General features: G+C 36.7%; 1 protein-coding gene across 1 annotated transcript; it reads right to left on the bottom strand.

Moving 5' to 3' along the window:
* Window positions 1-675: 675 nt before the first annotated feature.
* LOC311091859 (NACHT, LRR and PYD domains-containing protein 3) lies at window positions 676-22732 on the bottom strand (the record flags this gene model as incomplete). The annotated part of the gene is given in 10 exon segments (XM_084127966.1): window positions 676-1267; window positions 3336-3509; window positions 4114-4287; window positions 7829-8002; window positions 13085-13249; window positions 15590-15763; window positions 16104-17315; window positions 17317-17914; window positions 21677-21703; window positions 22474-22732. Coding segments are annotated over 10 exon segments (2988 nt in total). The 3' UTR covers window positions 676-1236.
* Between the last annotated feature and the right edge of the window lie 1294 nt (window positions 22733-24026).

The following is a 24026-nucleotide window of genomic DNA, read 5'->3' as shown; positions in this document are numbered from 1 at the left end:
GTTGCACTAGCGGTGGACTTTCAGCGAGTTTATTTAAACATTTATTTTTTAAAGAGCCGTTTATGAGTCAAAAGAGCCGGCTCTTTCAGTGAGCTGATTGAAACGAGCCGGCTCACAAAAAAAACCGAAATGCCCATAGTTATTAGGTGGCCAGTGTTTCACTTTCCCTCCAATAATATTTTGTTTTAATATCGTGGCGACGTATGTGTGATTACTGGGAACATAATAAAGAAACCTGGACTCGGTCGAGACCAAAAGCCATATTTGACAAGACCAGTGGCCGAGACCGAGACAAGTCCGAGTCCGAATACCAGCGAGTCCGAGACAAGTCCGAGACCATAGAAAAGCGGTCTCGAGTCCGGACTCGAGTCCAAGACCGGACTCGAGTACTACAGCCCTGCGGCTAAGTACTATACGCTACCAATCCCGTATGTGGAAACACTGGTATAATTGTCTCCTGGTAGAACAATGATCTTCTTTTTAAATTGTTTTATTTATTTTATGTTATTTATATATATATATATATTTTTTTTTGTGTGTGTGTGTGTAGGTATGTGTGTATGCATGTGTGTTATGGGTTTGTACTTATGTATTGTTATGGTGAGATGTGGACCTTGAGTCTGTAATAAAGTTTTGATGATGATGATGATGATGAACCCTTACTTGCCAAATGGTCCAGTTCAGATACTTTATTAGTCCTCTGGAAATAAGAGAGCATTGCCCACTGATATTAATGCTACAGAATAGATCATACTAATTACATTATGACAGTTATTTTCAAAACTGGACTATTAGATTTCTATCAAGATCATTTTTAGATGACAAATATTACGTTTGTTTAGCTAATTTACATATTTTTCAATCACTTTCATTAGTAATAATTTCAGAATCTTACAGACTTTAGATTGTGTTTACCTAAATCTGAATAAAATATCTCACCATCTATGAATAACTACTACAAACATAAAAAAAAGAAGAAAAAAGACAATAACCAGAGTGGAAAAAAGAAAGAAAATTATAGTTAAATCCAAATTTAGTGTCTATTTGTTTTCTTCCTGCTGATTGTTTTATATGCGAGTGATATTTCAGCCAACCTGTGATTCCAATCGGCCTACACAGAATCTGTCGATCCTCATCAAATCTCTCTGGAAAATGATGATAGAACTGATCCTCTTCACATGTGTGAACTTTGATGTTCTTCTCAGACAGAATGAGACGAGTGTTTGCTGTGTTTTTTTATCCAGTGTGAGACCACAGAGGTGTTAACCTAAGAAGAAACAACATTTAACATCATAAAACAAAGTGTCATAGTCATAAGAATCTCTACGATGATCCCCAATGCAAAACACACACACACACACACACACACACACACACACACACACACACACACACACACACACACACACACACACACACACGTTTACTTTGTTATCTTAATGAGGGCATAAAATATAATTGTATTGTTTTTATAAAAAAGCTAATGTTACCCGAAAACAAGCCCTTCCCATAAATGAAAACTTGTTGCATTTTAGAAATAAATATTTTCATTTAATCAAATGCATTTATGAATGTAACAAAGAGAGGTTTTGTTAGACTAAAATATAGCCAAGTAAACCCACCCACACAAAAATAACCATCCTATATTTATCTAATTTTTGTCTCACACAACCACGTTTACCTACCTGACTAAATAATGAAAAGCATAGACATCTATGGTTCATATTTAAAGCTAATTAAGCAATATTGTAACGAATGGACGTAATAAAAATTCTCTAGACATCATAAAACCTTCCCTCCCCTTCTGTTCAATCTAAGTCATCAGCCCCAAAGAGTCACAAAACCAGTTCTCTTCAAACACTTCATGGCTTGGTTTGTGCTCTGACATGCACTGTCAACTGTGGGACCTTATATAGACAGGTGTGTACCTTTCCAAATCATGTCCAATCAACTGAATTTACCACAGGTGGACTCCAAATCAAGTTGTAGAAACATCTCAAGGATTATCAATGGAAACAGACTGTGAATACCTACTTATGTACATGTGATTTTTTCGTTTTTTTTTATTTTTAATAAATTTGCAAAGATGTCAAACAAACTTCTTTCACATTGTCATTATGGGGTATTGTTTGTAGAATTTTGAGAAAAATAATGAATTTAATCCAGTTTGGAATAAGGCTGTAAACACAACAAAATGTGGCAAAAGTGTAGCGCTGTGAATACTTTCCGGATGCACTGTATCTACGATTTATTGTCTCTGTGTTTTGCTGCTCACAAATACAAAGTCACTAAAACATCTTGATCTAGCTATATGCTATTACCCTGTTAGTACTTTATACAGTAAAAAAATGTTATTCTTTCTTGGCCAGGAAGATAATTTATTTCTGAAAATTGATAATTGATTATGCTGTCTGTTTGTTGGATGAACTGATTAAATAATTGTACTATTAATTCTGCTACAGTCAATTCTAAAACTAATCCAAATATTTATAATTAATTATAATTTGTTATAATTAATTATACATATTTCCCTTTCAAGCTAATTTGCTACAATATTAAGCAAGAGTAGGAAAAATAACAAAGGCCATCACAACGGTCAGAGACACCTGTTTAATGCTTGTTTATAAGAAATAGTGCAGACAGATGAAAAAACCCTGAGTGAAAGACCCCAGCTCATCAGAATGATCCCTTTTTATGAGTGCATTTTGGTTTTAAACGCTATTAAGAAAACTCAAAAGTGGCTGTAAAACCTGTACAGTAGATCACGTGTAGCTACCCAGAGAGTAAATCTGACAAACCATCAGTCCAAGCACAAGCAGCATGGCTATATCTGAACTTCTTACCAAACCAAACAGTACAATTATTTAATCAAAGAAACAATCTACTGATTTTTCAGCCAACTAAAACCTGACTAAACCTGATAATTGATAATTAGTAGACAGTTCAGCCAAATGTTAAAAATATTCACCTAAATATAATCAAACTTGTATGATCTTCTTCTGCCAAACACAAAAGATATCTTGAAGAATGTTTCACTGAGAAGAAAATATATTTTATATTTCACAAAAAAAGTCATACAGGTTTGGAATGATGTGAAGACGAGTAAAAGATGATAAAGTTTTCATTTTGGCTGAAATATCTCTTTAAGAAGCCTTTTAATTGAAAATGACATGTAACCAAATTATTTAAAAAAACTAAATAAACTTTCTTTTCCTCCATATCTTGTAGCTCTACAGCCTCTTTTGAATGGCATTTTACTCCACTTTACACTTGGTAAAGCTGAAATACATCTACAGAAATTCTCAGAACAGAATGAATCTTATTGCTCAACATACTCAAGTTTGTTCAGTGTGCAGTTTGGATCATTCAGTAGATCAGACAGCATCTTGCCTCCTGATTCACCCGTGCGATTGCTGCTAAGATCCAGCTCTCTCAGGTGTGAGGGGTTTGAACGTAGAGCTGAAGCCAGAAAACAGCAGCCTTCATCTGTCACCTCACAGTTAGATAATCTACACAGACACACAGAAACAAAGAAGATATATTTTACATTAGTCCATGGTTTCACAGACAAGTCTTAAACCTAATCCCAGACTAAAATGCATGTTTGAGTTGTCTTAACTGAAAGTAAATTGCACTGACTTTTCTTAAAATATGTCAGTGCCATTGATTTGTCTTAAGATGCACACTAGTTCTGTTTTTTTATAAGGCACGTTTAACTACTTAAATATCCTAATTTAACTAAGGCCTAATCCTGGCTTAATCTAATCCCTGTCTGTGAAACCAACTCACAACAAAAGCTTGTTAAATCTTTTGACCTAAATGAGGTAATCATTTAGCATTGTAAGTTATAGATTAGTAATAAAACATTTTGCTTCCCTAATTTGTCTTTATTTAAATATGTAATTTATGTTTTCTTTTCCTATTTATTTTTTGGTCTTGCCATATGATGTTTAACTCAATTGCAACTGGAGTAATATAAAAAAAAAAGTCAGTTGACTATATCCTTATTTTCAAAACTCATTAATAAGATAATTAAATTGAATAATGTGTTGGTTTCTGTAAACATACTTTATGTGTAACAAATTAACAAACAAACACAATTGAATCTCAAACCCCAGTATCTCCAGCTGACAGTTTGGGCTCTTCAGTCCATCAGAGAGCAGCTTCACTCCTGAATCCTCCAGCTCATTGATACTCATGTCCAGCTCTATCAGACGGGAGTTTGATGATTGTAGAATTGATGACACAGTTTCACAGCATTGACCAGTGAGTTCACAGGCTACCAATCTGTACAGAATAATTCAAAAACGGAATAATTACACTTCCATATTAACACATACTAATAAAGGTGGAATCTCTCTCATTTAACCCTCTGGGGACCAAGGTGTTTTTGGGGCCCTTGGGATGTTTTGACATGCCCTGACATTTGTGCTTTTTTCAGTTATTTATAAACATGTTAATGGCAAAGGTGTAAATTCACTCTATATAGCACAAACGGGGCTACCATAATATGTAAGTAACATGTATGTACATGTTTGTATTTTTAAGAGAATAATGTTTATGCGTGGTTATTGAAAAAAATAAAAATGAAAGTTGCTGAAATAAGACCACAAAACACATACTAAATATGTGTCCACAAGACTTTTGACTAATGGATGTTGTCGCTTCGAGTTCTGGCTTCAAAATGATGTGAAAATCATCCTGCCTAATCGTTCACATAAAACAATACATTGATTTAAACATTGTAAGACAGTTTTTTTGTCAGAAGAGGTTTATGCATGGGAGTGGTAATGGCCTATCAATATTAATGAGATTCAGACCAGGGGTGTGACATAGACACCCCCCCCCCCCCCCCCCAGTGGCTAATGGGCCATCAAGTGAGGCAGCCTGAAGAAAGAATGAGAGGACATTCAAAGGTTTTGTTTTTCAATCTGTTTTATTGTAATTCCTCTGTGTGGAGGAACTAAATGTTCTAAATTCTAAATGTTGCTCTAAGCAAATTAAATGTGAGCAAAATAAAAAAATAATCAGTCGGCTATAAACAAAGCAATTTAAACTCAGCTGTGGTCAAAGTTCCCGGGCAGGCAGGAATCTCAGAGTCTGTGGAACCATATCAATGTCAGTCTCTGTTTTCCATGAGAGAGTGGACTCCTTGTTGCTCGTCTGAATGTTTGTCTTGGCCCTCTTTGCCACATTCCTATAAAAATAATAATATCAATAAAGGTTAATAAAGGTTGATCAAAGTACTATCAGCATGTCAGGGATATCAGGGCAATCAGCATGTTGATAAAAAAAAATATATATAAGCTCTTTTATATTAACATTACCAATCAATAATTGTAATATTGTGCATGCATAACACATTTTTTGCAAAGCCACAGTAGTAGGTAAAAAATAGTAGATAAATATCTACTTACTCTTTTTGATTTCCGTTGCTGCGTGTCCTGCGAGTTGCAGTGGAAGGCGAGAGTGAACAAGCTACATTCCTTTTAAAAAAAGTAAAAAACTATTATTATCATATATTTTACAGAGTACTATTCCAGCACATGCATAACTGATGGACATTTAGCAATGCTGATAAAGCAACACAATATAAGCTCTTTTATATTAACATTACCAATCAATAATTGTTATATAGTGCATGCATAACACATTTTTTGCAAAGCCACACAGGCACATATACATTTGTATCATCACTAAGTATATAAACAAAATGTAACTAACATCTGTAAAATAGTAGGTAAATATATACTTACTCTTTTTGATTTTTGTTGCTGCATGCCCTCATTGCAGTGGAAGGCGAGAGTGAACAAGCTACATTCCTTTTAAAAAAAGTTAAAAACTATTATTATCATATATTTTACAGAGTAATATTCCAGCACATGCATAACTGATGGACATTTAACAATGCTGATAACACAAAACATATGTAACATCATCAACCAATCTCCAAAAATAAATAATAAAGTCATACAGGCTCATATTGTATTAACACTAAGTATAAACAAAATTGAACTAACATCTGTAAAATAGTGGGTAAATATGTACTTACTCTTTCTGATTTCTGACTGTGTTGCTAAGCGCACTCCGAGTTGCAGGCGGAGGTAGTGATGAAGCTACATTCCTATTAAAAAAGTTGAAGAATATTATTACATAAATATAACTATAGTAGCATTAGTCTATAATGAATAACTGATGTACATAATTTTAGACGCGTGCAATAAGCCTATATGCGTGTCAATGGGCCATTACCGGAGAGGCACACCGCAAACATTTGCGCACTTCATTAACTGGGTATATTTACACATTTCAGCACATTTACACACATTTACAACTGATATTTGCGAGCATGCATCGTTAATGATAATGAGGCAGCATTTAAACTAGTCAAAATATAATCTAAACACCTAGGCCTATTTTCTAAAATAATTTCTAAATTCTAGCTTTCATACATAATGATCTAAACATATCATTTACACATACAAATACAAATTTCCTAACCAAGGGGTTTACAGTGCGTAGCATATGCACTAAAAAAAAATTGAAATGGTACGAGATATTAAATTCATTGTATAGATATGCACTTTCATTAGATCGTGTTGAATAGGCTGTAGGTAGATATCAAATGTCAATACTCTGGATGGCAAGTGGAAAATAGTCCACCCAGTATAATATGTAAGCTTTATGTTTATATTGAATAGCTTGTCAACTAATGCAAGTAAGACTAAATACTTACTCATCCGAAATTCTATCCACGGCTGGATCAAGTCGCTCTTCAAAATACAAATGGTCGTCATCAGAGTAGTCACGCTCTTCTTCTGATGAAAATGTGGACTCTTCGTCGCTAGTATCCAGGGCGAGCTGAAGGGCTTCTGTACCGGTGTATCGTGCCATCTTCCCAACGTGCAGGTGACTGAATGATGAAACTTGAAGCGTTTAATGCATTTGCTTGGGGGCGTTTACCTGTTTTGCATAGATGGCTTAACACATTATCTTGTGAATAGCGCGCTCTGTGAGTAGGCGTGAACGAATTAAAGTGAATGAGCTCGTAATGAGCTCGACTGGAATCACTCTCTTTTCATACAGATTACAGAAGCTGACAATATTTGTTTTTTATATAAATTACTTCATTTAAAAGATGAGATCTCAAGCTTTATGCCCGTGGGTATGTTTGCCTGTTTGACTGAATTTTCGCGGAGTTACAGATCATTTTCGAACGCGTTTCAAATTGGAGTTCACGGACAGAGAGAGTGCAGAACTCGCATCATGTTAATTTTTCTTTATTTGGCAAAAAGCAAAACACTTTATTTTTATTGTGAATACACAGAAAAAAAATAGAAACTGAACATGATCGATTGATGTATAACACGAAAATGAAAGTTCAAAATTAACAGAGCATTATGAACTTAATTTACATTGCTAAAAAAAAAAAAAAACGAGCAAAACGCGCGGGCGCGTTTTTGATCCCCAGAGGGTTAATAAACTATAAGTTCTGCTAAAAGGAGAATATGGTTCTGATCACCATTTGATCTATATAGCCATCTACCAGATACTGAGGATCATAAGCTAATAGATTTGTATCTCCTGAAGGAAATAGCTGTGTTCAAGTTTTGGTTTTAGGTTCTGAGTGAATAAAATGCATCTGCGGCACCTTAAACTGTGCTGTTGACACACGACAAATTGTTTTTGCACACGATATTCTTCTTTTCTTTTAGAGAAGATAACTCTTATACATGAATATCAAAATGCATGCATTAAAGAGCCTGCTAAAATTAAATATATAGTCAATTTATAATGCTTCAATATACTAATTGAATGAGTCTCAAACCTTAGTTTCTTCAGCTGACAATTTGGGCTATTCAGTCCAACAGAGAGTAGCTCCACTCCTGAATCCTGCAGGCCATTGTCCCCCATGTCCAGCTCTATCAGACGGGAGTCTGATGATTGTAGAACCAATGCCATGTATTCACAGCACTGGCCAGTGAGTTTACAGTCTGCCAATCTGAACAGAATAATAAAAAACTGAATAATTGCACTTCCATTTAATATATTCTGATAAAAGTGGAATCTCTCTGATTTCATAAATAGAATATAGAGAATATGGTTCTGATCCCCAGTCAATCTATACAGCCATCTAACAAATAGATTTGTATCTCCTGAAGGAAATAGTCATGTTTGAGTAAGTTTGGGTTTTAGGTTCTGAGTAAATGATGTAGCCGATAGCGACTACTGATTTCTTATCATCATGATTGGCTGATACCAATCCCAATTGTTAAAGCTTTATACAAGTGATATGTAAGATCTCTGTTGGCTGTCACTTTATACCCCTTACACTCTAAAAGCATTTTTATTGATTTCACATGATTTCAAGTGGCATACTTAAAAGTAATGGCTTACTTTTAGTAACTCTACAAAAAAAAAGTTGTATCAAGTACATGGTCTCATTTAATAGAAAGAAAACCTTTAAATTTTTTATGAAAAAAGATCTTGATCATGTTTGGAGGTGCTTATGTTAACACTGCTGAGAAAACCCCAGAAAAAAGTTATGCAATTTATTGATTTATTTGGTTATTCATGCTTGACATTAAGACTATTAGAAAGTATATAAGACAGGTCATAAAATCAAGTTTGGTTTAGTTTTGGATTATCTTCCAGCACTGTTTCAGCTGTCCACTTCTATTCTATGGTGAACCGCAAATCATGACCTGTCAATCTGAGCTATCGATGGATGAAGTGCAGGCTCGGCTGGACTGGCATGAAGTGCAGGCTCGGCTGGACTGGCGTGAAGATCCGGCTGGACGTGAAGATCCGACTGGACGTGAAGATCCGACTGGACAGGTAGGATGTGAAGGTTCGACTGGGCAGAAGTGACGCGAGCAGTCTGTGGATGGACAGAAGTGGTGTGATGAGTCTGTGTCTGGGCAGACGTGATGTGAAGAGCCTCTGGCTGGGCAGACGTGACGTGAAGAGCCTCTGGCTGGGTAGACGTGACGTGAAGAGCCTCTGGCTGGGCAGACGTGACGTGACCGGCTGAGAGGAGAGACACCGGCTCAGGAACAGACAGCAGGGCAGCATCCATCTTGTCCGGAGACACTGGCTCGGCGGCGGCCATCTAGTCCGAAGACACTGGCTCGGCGGCGGCCATCTTGTCTGAAGACACTGGCTCGGCGGCGGCCATCTTGTCCGAAGACACTGGCTCGGCGGCGGCCATCTTGTGAAACTCTGGGCTGGACGAGACCAGCATCTCGTGAAACTCTGGGCTGGACGGGACCAGCATCTCATGAAACTCTGGGCTGGACGGGACCAGCATCTCGTGAAACTCTGGGCTGGGCGGAGCCAGCAACTCGGGAAACTCTGGACTGGGCGGAGCCAGCAACTCGGGAAACTCTGGACTGGGCGGAGCCCAGAACTCCTCCTTCACAGAACTCCTCCACATACCTCTCTATAGGGCGGTCACCTTGGCTGAGACGGAACAGACGAATTATTGGATCCATGGTAGGTCTGGATCTTACTTGGCTGCTGGATCTGTAGTAGGCGAAGTCTTCTGTTATGAATGCTCCGAGACATGAAGATCGATCCAAACGCAGCTTTATTAAATAAGGGTAATCCAAACTCGTAATCCAGTAGACTTGTAGTCAAGACCGCCTAAACCGAGACCAAGACACTACCAAGACCAGAGGGTATCGAGACCAAGACAAGACCAAGACCAAGACCAAGACAGACCAAGTCAAGACCAAGACCAAGTCGAGACCAAGACCGAGACCAAGTCGAGACCGGAGGGGAAAAAAACAGACTAGTGTTGAAGTTAAGCAATAACTTGTATGAATTCAAGAACAGCAGCATAGGGTTCAGCCGTAGTTTACATTCAATGCATATTAGATGGTATTACTTCAACTACACAGGCAGAACAATACAGAGACAGACCATGTCATGTGTGTGACTGTGAGCTCACTGTAAATGTTTTTGCAGATTGGGTGAGATCAACTATGTGTAGCAATTGCATGACGGCTGTTACTGCACTATTAGAGGATTGAGACTCCCTTAACTTTTGTGTACTGTTGAGGACTGACATGACTGGTACTGACTGGTTCATCTGACAAAACATCAAACACCTCCAACACCATCTTGCTCCTCCAACAACTGTCTAAAGAATGAGAAATATGTAACCAATTGAAATTATAATTAATGTGTAGATGAAAACGTATAACATCAAATTAAAGATACACAATTATAAACTTGGATTAGGCCTAATGTTTAGTCAACACAACGGAGATATGCAGATGATATTTAAAAGACCATTTATTTAGTCTAACACCAACAACACAACATACACACACACACACACACACACACACACAGATATCAAAGACACAAATTCATCTAAGCAAATGCCTGCCTATCTCTGCCGATTTCGGAGTCTCAGACTCCAAATGAACCCATTCTGCAACTTTTAAATACTTAATTACATTTTTAAAAACGAAATTATAGGCTTAAGTGCAGGATCCGAAAGTTGGTCGTTTTGTCGCTATGGTTACACACACACACAACACACACACAGTTGGCGGTGCGCTCAAAGTCATCTGTCAGTTGTGTAGTTGTGCAGTTACCCAAAATGAATGACTCCTGAATGAAGTTAAAACCCATCATGTTACTGATATGTGTTTTTTAAACCAAGTGATCAAAGTGCTCGTTGCCGCTGCGATCAGTGGCCGCGAATACAGTGTTTTCTCGTGTGGCTCGAGCACACGCTGCACTGTCAGCACTCGGACTAGTGGTCTCGAGACATACATCACTATAATCCAGTAAACAGGCAGTGGTCAAGGCAGGCAGCAATAAACAGAGTCCAATAAACAATCCAGATAGGGGCAGGCAGAACAGAGTCAAAAACGAAAAACAGTCCAGGGTCAAAACCAGAAAACAAACACGGGAAAAAACGCTCAGAAATGCAGACTAACAGTACAACAAGACTTTGCGATGAGTGAATGTGAAAACCAGGTATTTATGGTGTGAGTGAAACAAGGTGATGAGAAACAGGTGAAAGAGATGAGTGCTGATGAGTCCGGGCAGTGCGTTATGGGAAATGTAGTGTTTGAAGGAGTGATCACAGTCTAGTGTGGAGTGGCCTCTGGTGGCTCGTGAAGGCACTCCAGCTGGTGACCGTTACAGTCCCTACCCACCATAATCGAGATCCAGTTTCCATGGGTTGAACTTAAAAATTACTTTGGAAAACACTGCATCAGGATTGTGACGCAATCAGATCCATTTAATAATGATCAACAAAAATGGGAGTAGCAAATTGGCCCAAAAGGAAATATGAATAATTAACATTATAATTAATGATAAATAGGGGTGAAACGATTCCCTCGTTTTTTCAATGCATCGATTATAAATCCTGACTATGCATATGCATCGATCTTGAATTGTGTATTTTAGAATCATGAATCATTGTTTTCGGTCAATAATCGATATGAAATGCTAAGAATCAAATTAATCGCGATTTGATAGCGATTCAGTGCTTTAAAATATTTAAACATTAAATTAATACATGCACAAATTAATGGAGACATTGTCTTTAAGTGCAGGTTATTTAAAGTGTACCTAAAGTATACTTGCAATAGTTCCACTTCAGCACAATCAAATATGCTTAAGTATATTATCTTTAATATAATAATATGTTGGACCTCAGCACTATTTAACTAAAGTGCATTAAGTACAAAATTAGTTGTTCCAATTTAGCAGACTTTAAGTATTCCAATTTAGTATACCAAAAGTACAATTGCTGGGTATTTATTTTAAGTACATAAATATGTAAATTTATTTGTTGTATACTTATCATAAAATAAATGTGTTTTAAATAAATTTAAGTATATTTCTTTTTCACTGGCGTCTTTACCGCCTTTTACTGGATTGCTCTCAAGCTCCGTCCGTAGCTCTCATTGACACATTTTTGAGCAGCCCACGTTTGAGCTCTCCTCAGGACGGCCACTGCTATTCACATGAGCAGATGACAGCTCTCTATTGAGACAGCAATAGTCCCAAGTCAAACCACTCAAGCCATTTATAAAGCTGTCAATTCATTGCGTGGTCACTACTGTTGAAATAAAATGCTTTCATAGCGTGGAAAAGTCACCATTATTTTCTATAAGATAAAATACTGAAGTTTTACAGAAATGGGTCATACCATTGACATTACCTAAGCAGTTTAAGGAAAACCCCGCTTTTTCAAGGGCATGCATTTATTGCATAGATAGAGCAAACACAATGTAAGTGTCTAATATGCATAAGCACAGTTCTGATGAATGATAAATTAAATCTAAATTAATGTTGTTAAACTGAACGTACGAAGGAAACTTCTGAAATAACTACAACATTAACACTGAAATAAGAGCGCACGGTTCATCTATCAATCTGATGCGCATTAAAGTTGTGTTTGTTACTTTAGCAACAGTGGAGCCCCGTTGCGTTTTCTTTCAGAATCATCATAAAAAAAATGTTCCGTATAAAGAGAACAAAGAGGGCTTTCTTACTATTCTGTGAAAAAAAGTTCGTTTAGGATTATTTGGGAAAGTGCATGATATTCTTGGGTAGTCTCTCCATGGAAGCATTGTATATTTAATGTACCTGGATCACTTTAATAAGGTTGTGTAGGCATTAACACTATCCTAGACAAAAGTTAACATGAACTAACAGTACTATTAAAGCCTTTTTAAATTTTGTCTTGTATAAATTTCTTCAAATGCCAATGTGGTGAGCAGGACAAGCCAGTGGTGTGATTACTGATGAGCGACACCTGCGCGTTGTTTTTTTTTTCTTTGAACAAGAATCAGTCAATCATAATCCAGAAATGGAACAATCTGTTTTATAATAAACATTTTTCAATGCATAAACTTATAATTCTGACCCTGCCTTCTGATTGATCCAGTGTTCCAGTGGTGATCTAGTAACAGCTGTGATGTGAAACAGCAGTTCAACTGCTACTGTGTACATCACTGCACAGTACTTGTTGAAAGCAGCTTTACCTTAGCTCTACTAGCAGACGACGCTGCATGGATTTGACTACTGAATGAATGAATCATTCTCAAACCTCAGTTTCTTCAGCTGACAGTTTGGGCTCATCAGTCCATCAGAGAGCAGCTTCACTCCTGAATCCTGCAGTTCATTGCTACTCATGTCCAGCTCTATCAGATGGGAGTTTGATGATTGTAGAACTGATGCCACACTGATTTCAGTAAGTTTACAATCTGCCAAACTGAACAGCATAATGAAAAACAGGATAATAATTACACATCAATTTTTATTTAAAGGAACACGCCAACCTTTTAGGACTTTAGCTTATTCACCGTATCCCCCAGAGTTAGATACATAGTCCATACATACTATTTTCATCTCCGTGCGTGCTGTAACTCTGTCTGACGCACCCACCACTAGCCTAGTTTAGCACAAAGACTGGAGGTAAATGGCTCCAGCTAGCATACTGCCTAGAGCCCTGCACAGGGCAAAACATCCAGCCCTAACCGAGACCTGGCCCGTGGTGTTCAAGCCCTAATCCGGCCCCAACTCGAAAACGTCTGCAATTTTTCAGCCCAAACCCGACCCAAGACCAACATCAATATCACTTAAAGCTCTAAATTACTTTAGTAAAATTAAATTACTTCGCTCTCTGATGCGTGCTGTCTCTGCTAGACGCACACACATACACACACGCTACTAGGTAAAATTGTATTATATTCCTCAAACATAACTACCACCACCGACAATTATGCCCACAAATATTAATACAGACTGTCCATTACAGAAAAGCCTAAGCATGCAGTAGAGAATATTATATAGCCAAATGTGATCCAGCAGTAAATAAAGATTTACGGCCTACCTTTTTTTGATGTCAAGTAATTTTACTGAAGAACGTTTCAAAGAACTCTTCGCCAACTAGCTAACGTTAAATAATAATAAAAATATAATAAAGAAAAAAAAATTCCGTTGAACTGAGTAGGCTCATTCACTGTTTATTCGCGAGTGTTGTGAAGAAAAAGAATAGCATCCACTGTTGAAGGCTTCAGGCTCATTGTTTGTTGTGGTAATCAAATCAAAATTCTTTCAAAATGCAGCTTTTCCTGAAGTATTGGGAACTTTTAGTAACTCCCCATGCTCCAACTTCTCCCTGATGCTCTCCATGGTCAACTGTCACCTAATGCATTGCATGCGCATTGCGTTACTTGCGTAATCGCATATTGCGTTGCATATTTATAATATTATCAATATAACAATATTTCATACAGTAGCCTGCGCTCTGCACGTATATTATGGGCATGATGAAAGGAGAAAAGCTAAATGAGCCCGAGTCCGACCAAAGCCCGATCTGTAAAAAAAAAAAAATTACTCGACTGCTCCCAATAAGTGACAAAATAACGCCAACATTTTCCTATTTACATGTTGTGATTTGTAGAGTCACAGCGTGTACAAATAACATGGTCACATGAGACACAGACACAGTGCTTCAACTTCTGAGAATATAGTTCCCAGTATGTATACGGTTAGAAGATGGTTGTGTCTCATGTGACCTTGTTATTCATACACGCTGTGACTATACAAATAACAACATGTAAATAGGAAAATGTTGGCGTTATTTTGTCACTTATTGGGAGCAGTGTGCTAGCTGGAGCCGTTTACCTCCAGTCTTTGTGCTAAGATAGGCTAGCGGTGGTTGCGTCAGACAGAGTTACGGCACGCACGGAGATGAAAAAGGTATGTTGGGACTTATCTAACTCTGGGGGATACGGTGAATAAGCTAAAGTCCCAAAAAGTTGGCGTGTTCCTTTAAATTACTTCACAGCTTAATCTAAAGTTGAGAACAATAACATGATAGACCTTACAGGCTCTCTTATATTTTACTATATACTAACCAGTCACATTTCACGCTTTAAAGACAGTTAACAGAAGAAAATCTGGCAGTGGATTTCTCATGTTATTTATCATATTCTGTGATAAATTCATATTCTATTTTTTTTTTTACCTGACAAACATTAAGCAATCACCATCGCACACCTGCAGGTGATAGGTGCGTGGGAGAAAAGACCAAATGAGTCGGGTAAAAAACAAACAAAAAAACAAGGAAATCCTGCACACTATGAATACTGGCATACGAGTATCAAAATTTTATTAGCAACATTTTGGTCTCATGACCTTCATCAGACATATACCTTGCCTACCATTGCCTGACACACATACAGTAACTGTCCATCATTTCATCTTGGGCTCTTTTTTTACTTGGTTTCTAAATAAATCATTTGTTAGGCTGGGAGTTGAACACAAGATGGAATGATGGAATTGGTATGTATTTAAATAGGTTATTCATATTTTCTATGTATTTCTATTTATTTTGTGGTCTTGTCATGTGAGGTGCAATAATTTTGTTATTAATGCAGTAATATTATAAAATGTTGCTCAGACAATCAGATTATTTTGTCATTGTCTTTAATCTCAAAACTAGTATATAAGATAATTACATTCAATAATTTATTTGATTTGGGTAATCATACTTTGTTTATATGTTGTATCAAATCAACATATAAAACACATCTGAATTTCAAACCTCAGTATCTTCAGTTGACAGTTTGGGCTCTTCAGTCCATCAGAGAGCAGCTTCACTCCTGAATCATACAGGTCATTGAGAGAGATGTCCAGCTCTATCAGGGGTGAGTTTGGTATTTGCAGGGCCAAAGCCATAGTTTCACAGCAGGTGTCATCAAGTCCACATGAGGAGAGTCTGTAAAAACAGATATTTGACCAATACATATATTGTGTGTTTATCTTGTTGGAACAGTGTTTGTTTGACTGTTAACAAGTTATGTAATGTTCTCTGTGAACAATCAAGCTTTCCAGAAATATTCAATATTAATGTCATGTATATTAACCAAGTGAAAACATCTTTTACAACTTTTAAAAATATGTTTATACATGATTGTTTAGTAAATGCATTGTAGTAAATATATTTTACTCTCCAAAAGAAGTAAAAACATGATAATTTACATTGTAACTTCATCACTGCACTTAAAGTTTCAGAGTAGAGAAAAAAATCATTAAACAGCAGTCAACAAGTTACTTACATGGCTTTTCTGCAGCATCTCACAGCTGGCAGGAGATTCATTCGGCTTCCCTGTGATGTCGTGTACATGTTCATGTCGAGCTCATCCAGCACCTCCTCTGACATCTGCAGTACGTAAGCCATCAATGAGCACATGGAAGATGAGAATGTTCTTTCTGGAGATGATCTGAAGTATCTCTGGATTTCTGTATATAATGAATTGTCTTTGAGCTCCAGTAAGCAGTAGAACAGGTTTACTGAAGCTTCAGGTGAGATGTCCTCGTTTTGTAATTGTTCTGTAATGTGTTTGGTTGTTTTGGTGAAGCTGTCTTTGCTGTCTTCAGTGTGTGGGAACAGGCCTCGGAGCATGTTCTGATTTGATTCCAGTGAAATGCCCAGCAGAAACCGTAAAAATAGGTCTAAATGTCCTTTCTGACTTTGAATTGCTTTCTCAACAGCCTTCTTTAGTAAATCATGCAAGGGGATATTTTTGTGGGTTTTGTCTCTTTTACAAAGACAAAGAAACAGACATTTGCGCCTGACTCTAATTTGTGTTCCTTCAAAGAAAAACTGCAGCTCGTCCATGTTCTTGTTCAGGTAGCAGAGGAACACATGCACTGCAGCGAGGAACTCTTGAACACTCAGATGCACAAAGCAGAAGACCTTCATCTCATGAAGTCCAGCTTCTTGCTGAAAGATCTCAGTGAGCATTCCTGTGGACTCAATGTCTTTACTCACATCAATACCACATGCTTTCAGATCCTTCTCATTGAACACTATGTTTTCTTTCTTCAGCTGTTCAAACGCTAGCTTGGCTAACTTCAAAATCATTTCTTTATTGGAATCTAAAAGCTTGGTACGTTCTCTTTCTGCTTTTCTGTCATGCTTCTGGGTCTTCATGTTCATCTGTATCAGCAGGAAGTGGATGTATATTTCAGTGAGTGTCATGTTGATGTTCTCTGCATCGTTCCCAATGGAGATGTCCTGAAGAACAGTGGCTATGATCCAACAGAACACGGGAATGTAACACATGATGTAGAGACTTCGAGATTTCTTAATGTGTGAGATCATTCTGGAGGCCTGAGTCTCATCTTTGATTTTTTTTTTTAAATACTCGTCCTTCTGCTGGTCAGTGAATCCTCGCACCTCTGTGAATAACACAAACTCAGGAGGGATCTGATTGGCTGCTGCTGGTCGTGAGGTCACCCAGATGCAAGCTGATGGAAGCAGAGTCCAGATCTACAGATAATCGCTCCTCAACAATCCTTTCAATTTCACTGTCAAAATCCAAAGGGAGTCGACTCTCATCCAGTCCATCAAAGATAAACGCAAGCTTACAACTATATATCTTATCTATCTTAGCTTTTTCCAGGTCCTTCAGTTCAGAATTAAATTTCTGTAGAAACTCATGCAAACTGATCTCTCTGTCTTTAATGCAGTTAATCTTTCGGAATGGAAGCAGGAAAACACAGTCTATATCCTGATTGGCTTTTCCTTCTGCCCAGTCCAGAATGAACTTGTGCACTAAGACAGTTTTTCCAATGCCAGCGATGCCTTTGGTCAGAACAATCTTTTTCTTTTCACTTTTGTTCAAACTAAATACATCATTGCATTTGATTGAACGGTTCTGTGATTTACGGGGTTTAATATTTTCATCAATCTTCAGAATCTCACGTTCTTGATTAACTTCTTTAAGATCCCCCTCCGTAATAAAGAGTTCTGTGAAAACATCCTTTAGATCTGCTTCATTTTTCTTTTTACACTCAAAAATGTGTTCTACTTTCTCCTTCATGTTAATTTTGTGAGTTTTCAAGAATTCCGGCAGCCATAAATCTGTTATAAAAAAAGTATGTATATATATTATATATATATATATATAAAGAAAAAGTGTTACCAAAAAAACTCAGAATCATTCACATAAAAACAAAACACCATCTGAGTAACACACAACACTAAAATAATGCAATAGACATTAAGTAAATAAGAAAATGTAACACAAAACAGAAATAAGAAGAAACCATAATTAAAAAATATATGTGATGTGTAACAGGGACTTCTGGGAATGTCCCTTTACATTTTTTTAGCCATAAATTACATAGTAATTCATAGCTTTCACTTGAAAAGACCATCAATTTGATGGTCTTTTACAGTAAATTAATGTGATGTTAAATCATTTACAGTTGTTCACCATATATGGTACAGTAACTTACAGTTAATTCGTAAAAAAAAACATTTACTGTATTTAAATTCATAGCTAAGATCAGTATACATTAGGGTGTAACGGTACATGTATTCGTCCCAAACCATTCGGTACGGACAGTCAGTCACAGGTGATCCACACTCCAATCCAGAAGGTAATACGCGGCAATGCAACGCTGTTTGCAACCAGTAAAAAGCGCAGAAAAAGAGACAATTAATTGATATGTTTACATTTCTCAACCAGTGTTTCAACTGTGGAAAGATATCAATAAAACAATTTGAGAATAATATCTCACATAGAACTATATATGCACTATATTAGCCTATTCATTATATTTACTTAACCAGTTAGTTATGTCTTGATTATTTAATGTATATTTAAATAAATTTGTCATGAAAACAGCTTATGACAGCCACTGTGTAAATGATTATATTTAAAAAATTGAATTGAAAAATAGATTTAGAAGTTTTTGCAAAACTTGCCTTATGTGCAATTTACAGTACTTTTTTTTAATTTGAGGAGTTGATTATTATATCTCAAAATAAATAGCAACTTACATTTACATTTAGTCATTTAGCAGACGCTTTTATCCAAAGCGACTTACAAATTAGGACTAAATTAAGCGAGTCATCATGAAGAGGCAAAAACAACGCAAGAAGTGCTCAAAATACGAAGTTCATTATTCAGAGTAGCATAAGCCCGATAAGCGAGGTTTTAAAGGGAAAGGGAAGTTTTTCTTTTTATTTGAATTTAATTTCAACTGAATTTAATAATTTGGGCTCTGTTTTTAGTTGTAACATTCAGTATTAATTAGGGGCTCCCCATATAGCTAAGATAGATTTTTTATACTTTAGAAATGTTTAATTATAATAGAATTTATTTAAACACATATACATATTTGTTAAAAAATAAAACAGTTTAAAGGCACAATATGTAAGATTTTTTTTTATTAAAATATCCAAAAACCACTAGAACACTCTTATATATTTTGTTGAATTGTGTACTTGTATCCCAGATGTTTCCAAGAATGTTTAAATCCAGAGAAAAAAGCAATTTTAATCAGGACACGGACAATGTCATTGCATCGCCTATCATTGACGCCATTACCCTCGATTTCCGAGGGTAAAAAAATCCAAATAACTGTTTGGATACATTGATAGACAGAAAACTAATCATTGTTATATAGCTCAACACTGTTAGTCTTATTGTTTGAATAGCTTGTTTCTTGATTTTCCACGAGTACTATGCTTTTACCATGCCTCAGAGATAAACACTATTTTGTCAAGTGGCTAACATAACATAATCAGATGCAGCTTTATTTTTAGTAACAGTAAATGTAGCATTTTCTCTGTCATACAATATGTTTTAAAATTAATTGCATGCCATTTAGCAACACAAGCCATCCAGCATTTAATAATATGACATTCTAATATCGATCTAGCTTACTGCAGTACAAGAGTGTACAAGAGCAACAAGTGTCTCATAGCAGCTGCCGAGTGAACGCACAGAATAACTTTAAAACATAATTTTCAACAGACTAATGTAAATGATAAAACAGCGCTGCATTACCCCAAATACACTTGACCGGAAGAAGCGGAAGCGCTAAAGGTATAATAAAAGTTCCGCTGCTGGTCTCTCATTAGCAATTGCTCCAGTGGCCTTGATCTGCTCCCTCATCAATCAGCCCTGCTCTGCTTCATTCTACAGTAAAGTTGATAATCTCATCCATTATTATTATTTCTGCCTGAGTCCCGTCGGATTAATTTCCACCGCTGTGAAGAAGGGCTGTGACGGTATGGGATTTTTTCTTACCGTGGTGAAGAAGCAACAAATCTAGCGGTTTGGCGGTTATAATTATAATAATTATAAAGCAGTTTTCTTTATTATTAACAGCAAATTAACATTTATATTAAATTGTAAATATTAATAATTAACTATTAATTGGGCTAAACATAAACAACATTTTTTAAAGTGCAAAATAATGGAGCAGTAGTCTGAACAAGTGTTCGGCTGTTGGGCCGATTAAGTGAATCAACAAGTCCTGCTGCTTTATTTTTTGGTTTTCAGGTTTCTTGACAGGAAAACCAACATGTTAACTTTGTCTGGTTTCAGCGAGGATCTTAACGGAGTGACAGTGTTGCCAGCCGCACTGAATACACGCTCCGAGGGAGTGCTCGTAGCGCATATAGTCATATATTTTCTGGCAACTTTCGACAGAAGAGGGAATCGACAGTTACTTAACTGTCAGTAAGTGCGCGCCACTGATCGCTGCCTCTTTGGTACTTCGCACCTCTCGCAAAGGCCTCGGAGACTCCGAACTGTCGCTGCTGGCCTGAGGTTGTAGGCTTAACGTGACCTAAGGTAGGTGTGCTGCACCCAAGTCCGGCAAACGCCACAGGATAGTTAATTCTAAGATGTGATCTTAAATTAGTGGTATTTCCTCGCGAGACGGATACTTTTGTGCGACAAATACGGCATACTGCCTTGTCCAAATTCACCGGCTGCCCCTTGTCACCTGCCTCAAAGCCAAAATGTGCCCAAATAGGCGACACAGTATTTGGCTTAGACACTAGATTCGTGGCCATTTTTTGAATAATGTCATTCGGGATTCGGCTAGCGCCGTCAACTGTTATTGCCTATACCACATAAGAGAAGTATCGCTACTTGCAATTAAAATCTAACTCCAACTGTTTATGTTATGCTTTTGTCTTTTATGCCTGTGTTTGTGTGTATTTAATTGAACATTATCTGTAAACATCACAAGTACTGAATCCTAGCAGTTAATTAATAATAATCAGACACACACAAAAAATAAATCCCCCATATGTTTAATGGACTGTCTCTCCCTTGCGCAGGAAGCGTTTCTTTTTTTCTCCAGAAGCCCTTGAACATAGGACTCTCGTAATACAGTAAATTCTAAGCAAAGATTAATGTGTTTATAGTTCATATCACACACCATATGCACTCCTGTAACTTTCAGCAGAAAAAAAAAAAAAAAGTGCGGTGATGACCTCACACCGCGGTAGGCATCTCATTAACGCGATATTGCGGTGATGCGGTTATCGTCACACTCACAGCCCTACTGTAAGGTGAAGACAACAACTCCCATGATTCCGCGCTCAGTCTCATCAAGCTACGCCTTTGTTTTCAATAGGCGACCTCTAGCAGTGAAAAACTACATATTGTGCCTTTAATTAAAAAAGAAAAGAAAAAAGAATCAAGTTTGTGTTTAGTTTTCTCCACCCTGTTGTACCAATCCCGTACTGAACCGAGACTTCAATATCGAGGTTCGTACCGAACCATCATGTGTGTGTACCGTTACACCCCTAGTATACATCAAACACGCTAAAATAGTTTTTGGTCCCACTTTAAGGACGTGTGTAAGGTTAATTCACCTGGTTTATTTTTGTATTTCTCAGCTTCTGTTAGAAAAAGAAAAGAATAGGACTTAGTTCATTAAACATTAAAGTATCCACTGCATCACAAACTGTTCAAATCAGAAATGTTTCTTGAGCAGCAAATCAGCATCTTAGAATGACTTCTGAAGAATAATGTGACACTGAAGAGACTGGAGTAATGATGCTGTAAATTCAGCTATAAAAATGCTGTAAATTCCTGTAAATTTTGCCATCACAGAAAAAAGATATTCAAATAGAAAACAGTTTTTTTTAAACTGCAATAATATTTCCCAATATTTTAACTATTTTGATAAAATAAATGCAGCCTTGAACATAAGATTCTTTTTTGAAAATAAAAACGTATCATGGCTGGCTCTTAAAGTCCAACTGAAATCAAAATTTACCCTATTTACTTTGTTAGCGCATATTATTAGTCTTGTGGTGAAAAATTAATCCGTGCAAGTTAATACACAGAAAAAAAAGTTTGCTGTCGTAATCTTTAATCAAAGTCTGAAAAGTTACTTCCGGTCTGGAATGGCGTTCCTTCTCTGATGATGTAGGTTTGACGGTTTGGGTTGAGAAACGCTTAACCACTTCCCTCAAACCGTTAGTCTGTTATGAGCAGAGATGGAGAGGAGGAGCGCTAGAGTAAAACCCTGCCCTCTGTTCAATATTCCTTTTCACTGGGAAATACGTCACAACACTGGAGAAAAGTCGTTTGCAACTTCCGGTTCACGCGGACTTTAATATGCACATTTCTATGAGTCTATGCTCTCTATTTTTTCCTTTATTACCTTCAGTGTAGTTGTTCTGTAAATCTTCAGCCAGCTGATTCTGGTTCATCTTCCTCAGGATGTTCACTGTGATCTGCACAGCTGCTTCTTCTTCTCTAAAATGCTCCATCATTATATCCACTATATCAGTGACACCAGCATCCTCCAGTTTACTAGCTCCAATGGGTCTATCATGTTTTAAGTGCCACTTAAATCTCTTCAGATCGTCTTTTTCCAGGTTTTCTAGTGTGTGAAGCAGCAGCTCTAAAACAGATGCCATCGTCCTTCATGGACTGTTTGAAAAGAAAAAATCTTAAAATAGTAGCACTTTTATAGTAGGCATCAATACAATATGTGTAAATAAATTTGCAAAATGAATTGATTCTATGATTAGATAAATTATTATGAAACATTTTTTTAAAAACTTTTAACAAATCTTCAGGTTGTTTTTCAATTTAAGATTCTGTGCACATTAGTAGAACATTTTGGTCTAATAGATTCAGCTGAAGGTGTTCAGCCTTTAAAATATTTTGGGCCAATTAGACTCAAGACGTAGTTTCACATTTTGTCCTAGTCTTTTTGGAAAACTTTCAGACCAGACTATAAATAAAAGAAAAATGTCACATTGAAAATACTAAACATTACAACAGTGATTGTGAATGATAACAATTCATTCTAAAGTTTATGAGCAATGGAAAATATTTGTCCAGTATCCAGTTATTCCAGTTCTGGAGCACCAGACTGTCAGCAGACAGAGAGAGAGAGAGAGAGAGAGAGAGAGAGAGAGAATAATCTGTAAGAGTTGTTTTTAGAATAATTGCCTTATTTCTCCTTTTTCTCCTTTTTACTGGAGTGCAAAATTTATTTGATAATCTAAAAAAAAAGACAGGCAATGAAGGTCTACAAAACAACATTTCTTTATGGTTTTGATGTTTGGTTACCCTTGATGCTGAAAAAGAAATAAATTTGTCAAAATGAATCATTACTGAATGAAAGAAATGAAAATGAAAGATAAAGTAAGAAAAGTTAAGTTGAGAAGTTGTTTTTTTATTGCTTTAGTGTCATAGATCTCGAGGACATAGCCTTATTTAATGTTTGACAAAAACTGAAGCTGTGAGTGATAATGTAGAAATACAGTGTATCCAATGTTTCATGTTCCATGTTTAACAACATGCTGATTGTTCAGCTCACAAAATATGTGATTTTCAGAAGACTCAATAAAAAAATTCTATAAAACAGTGTAGGATTACAAATTTAAGAATATGTTTTAGATCTGCTGATCTTGCTTCCTTATATAACATCACATAAAAAACTAAGGTGAACTATACTGTATTGGGCATTCAAGGTGAACATGAGGGCATCCATTTACTGATTAGATTTAACATAGTTTCCTTTGAAGGGGTTTTGTTAGTCTTTGATCTTCCTACTGAGAGTTGAACTGTGTGTGAATGTTTACCTAGTCTTAGTTCTCGTGACCATGTGTTTATACAATTTGGGGGGTACCATTATCTCAGTTGGGGGTAATTGCCTCTATTGTCTTTAGATGATTAGATTTAGTGGTCTTCCCTAAGGCT

The sequence above is a fragment of the Abramis brama genome, assembly GCF_963993115.1.
Source record: "Abramis brama genome assembly, chromosome: 11".
Lineage (NCBI taxonomy): Eukaryota > Metazoa > Chordata > Actinopteri > Cypriniformes > Leuciscidae > Abramis > Abramis brama.
Note: the sequence above shows the minus strand (reverse complement) of the source record. Positions and strands in the feature narration are given on the sequence as shown.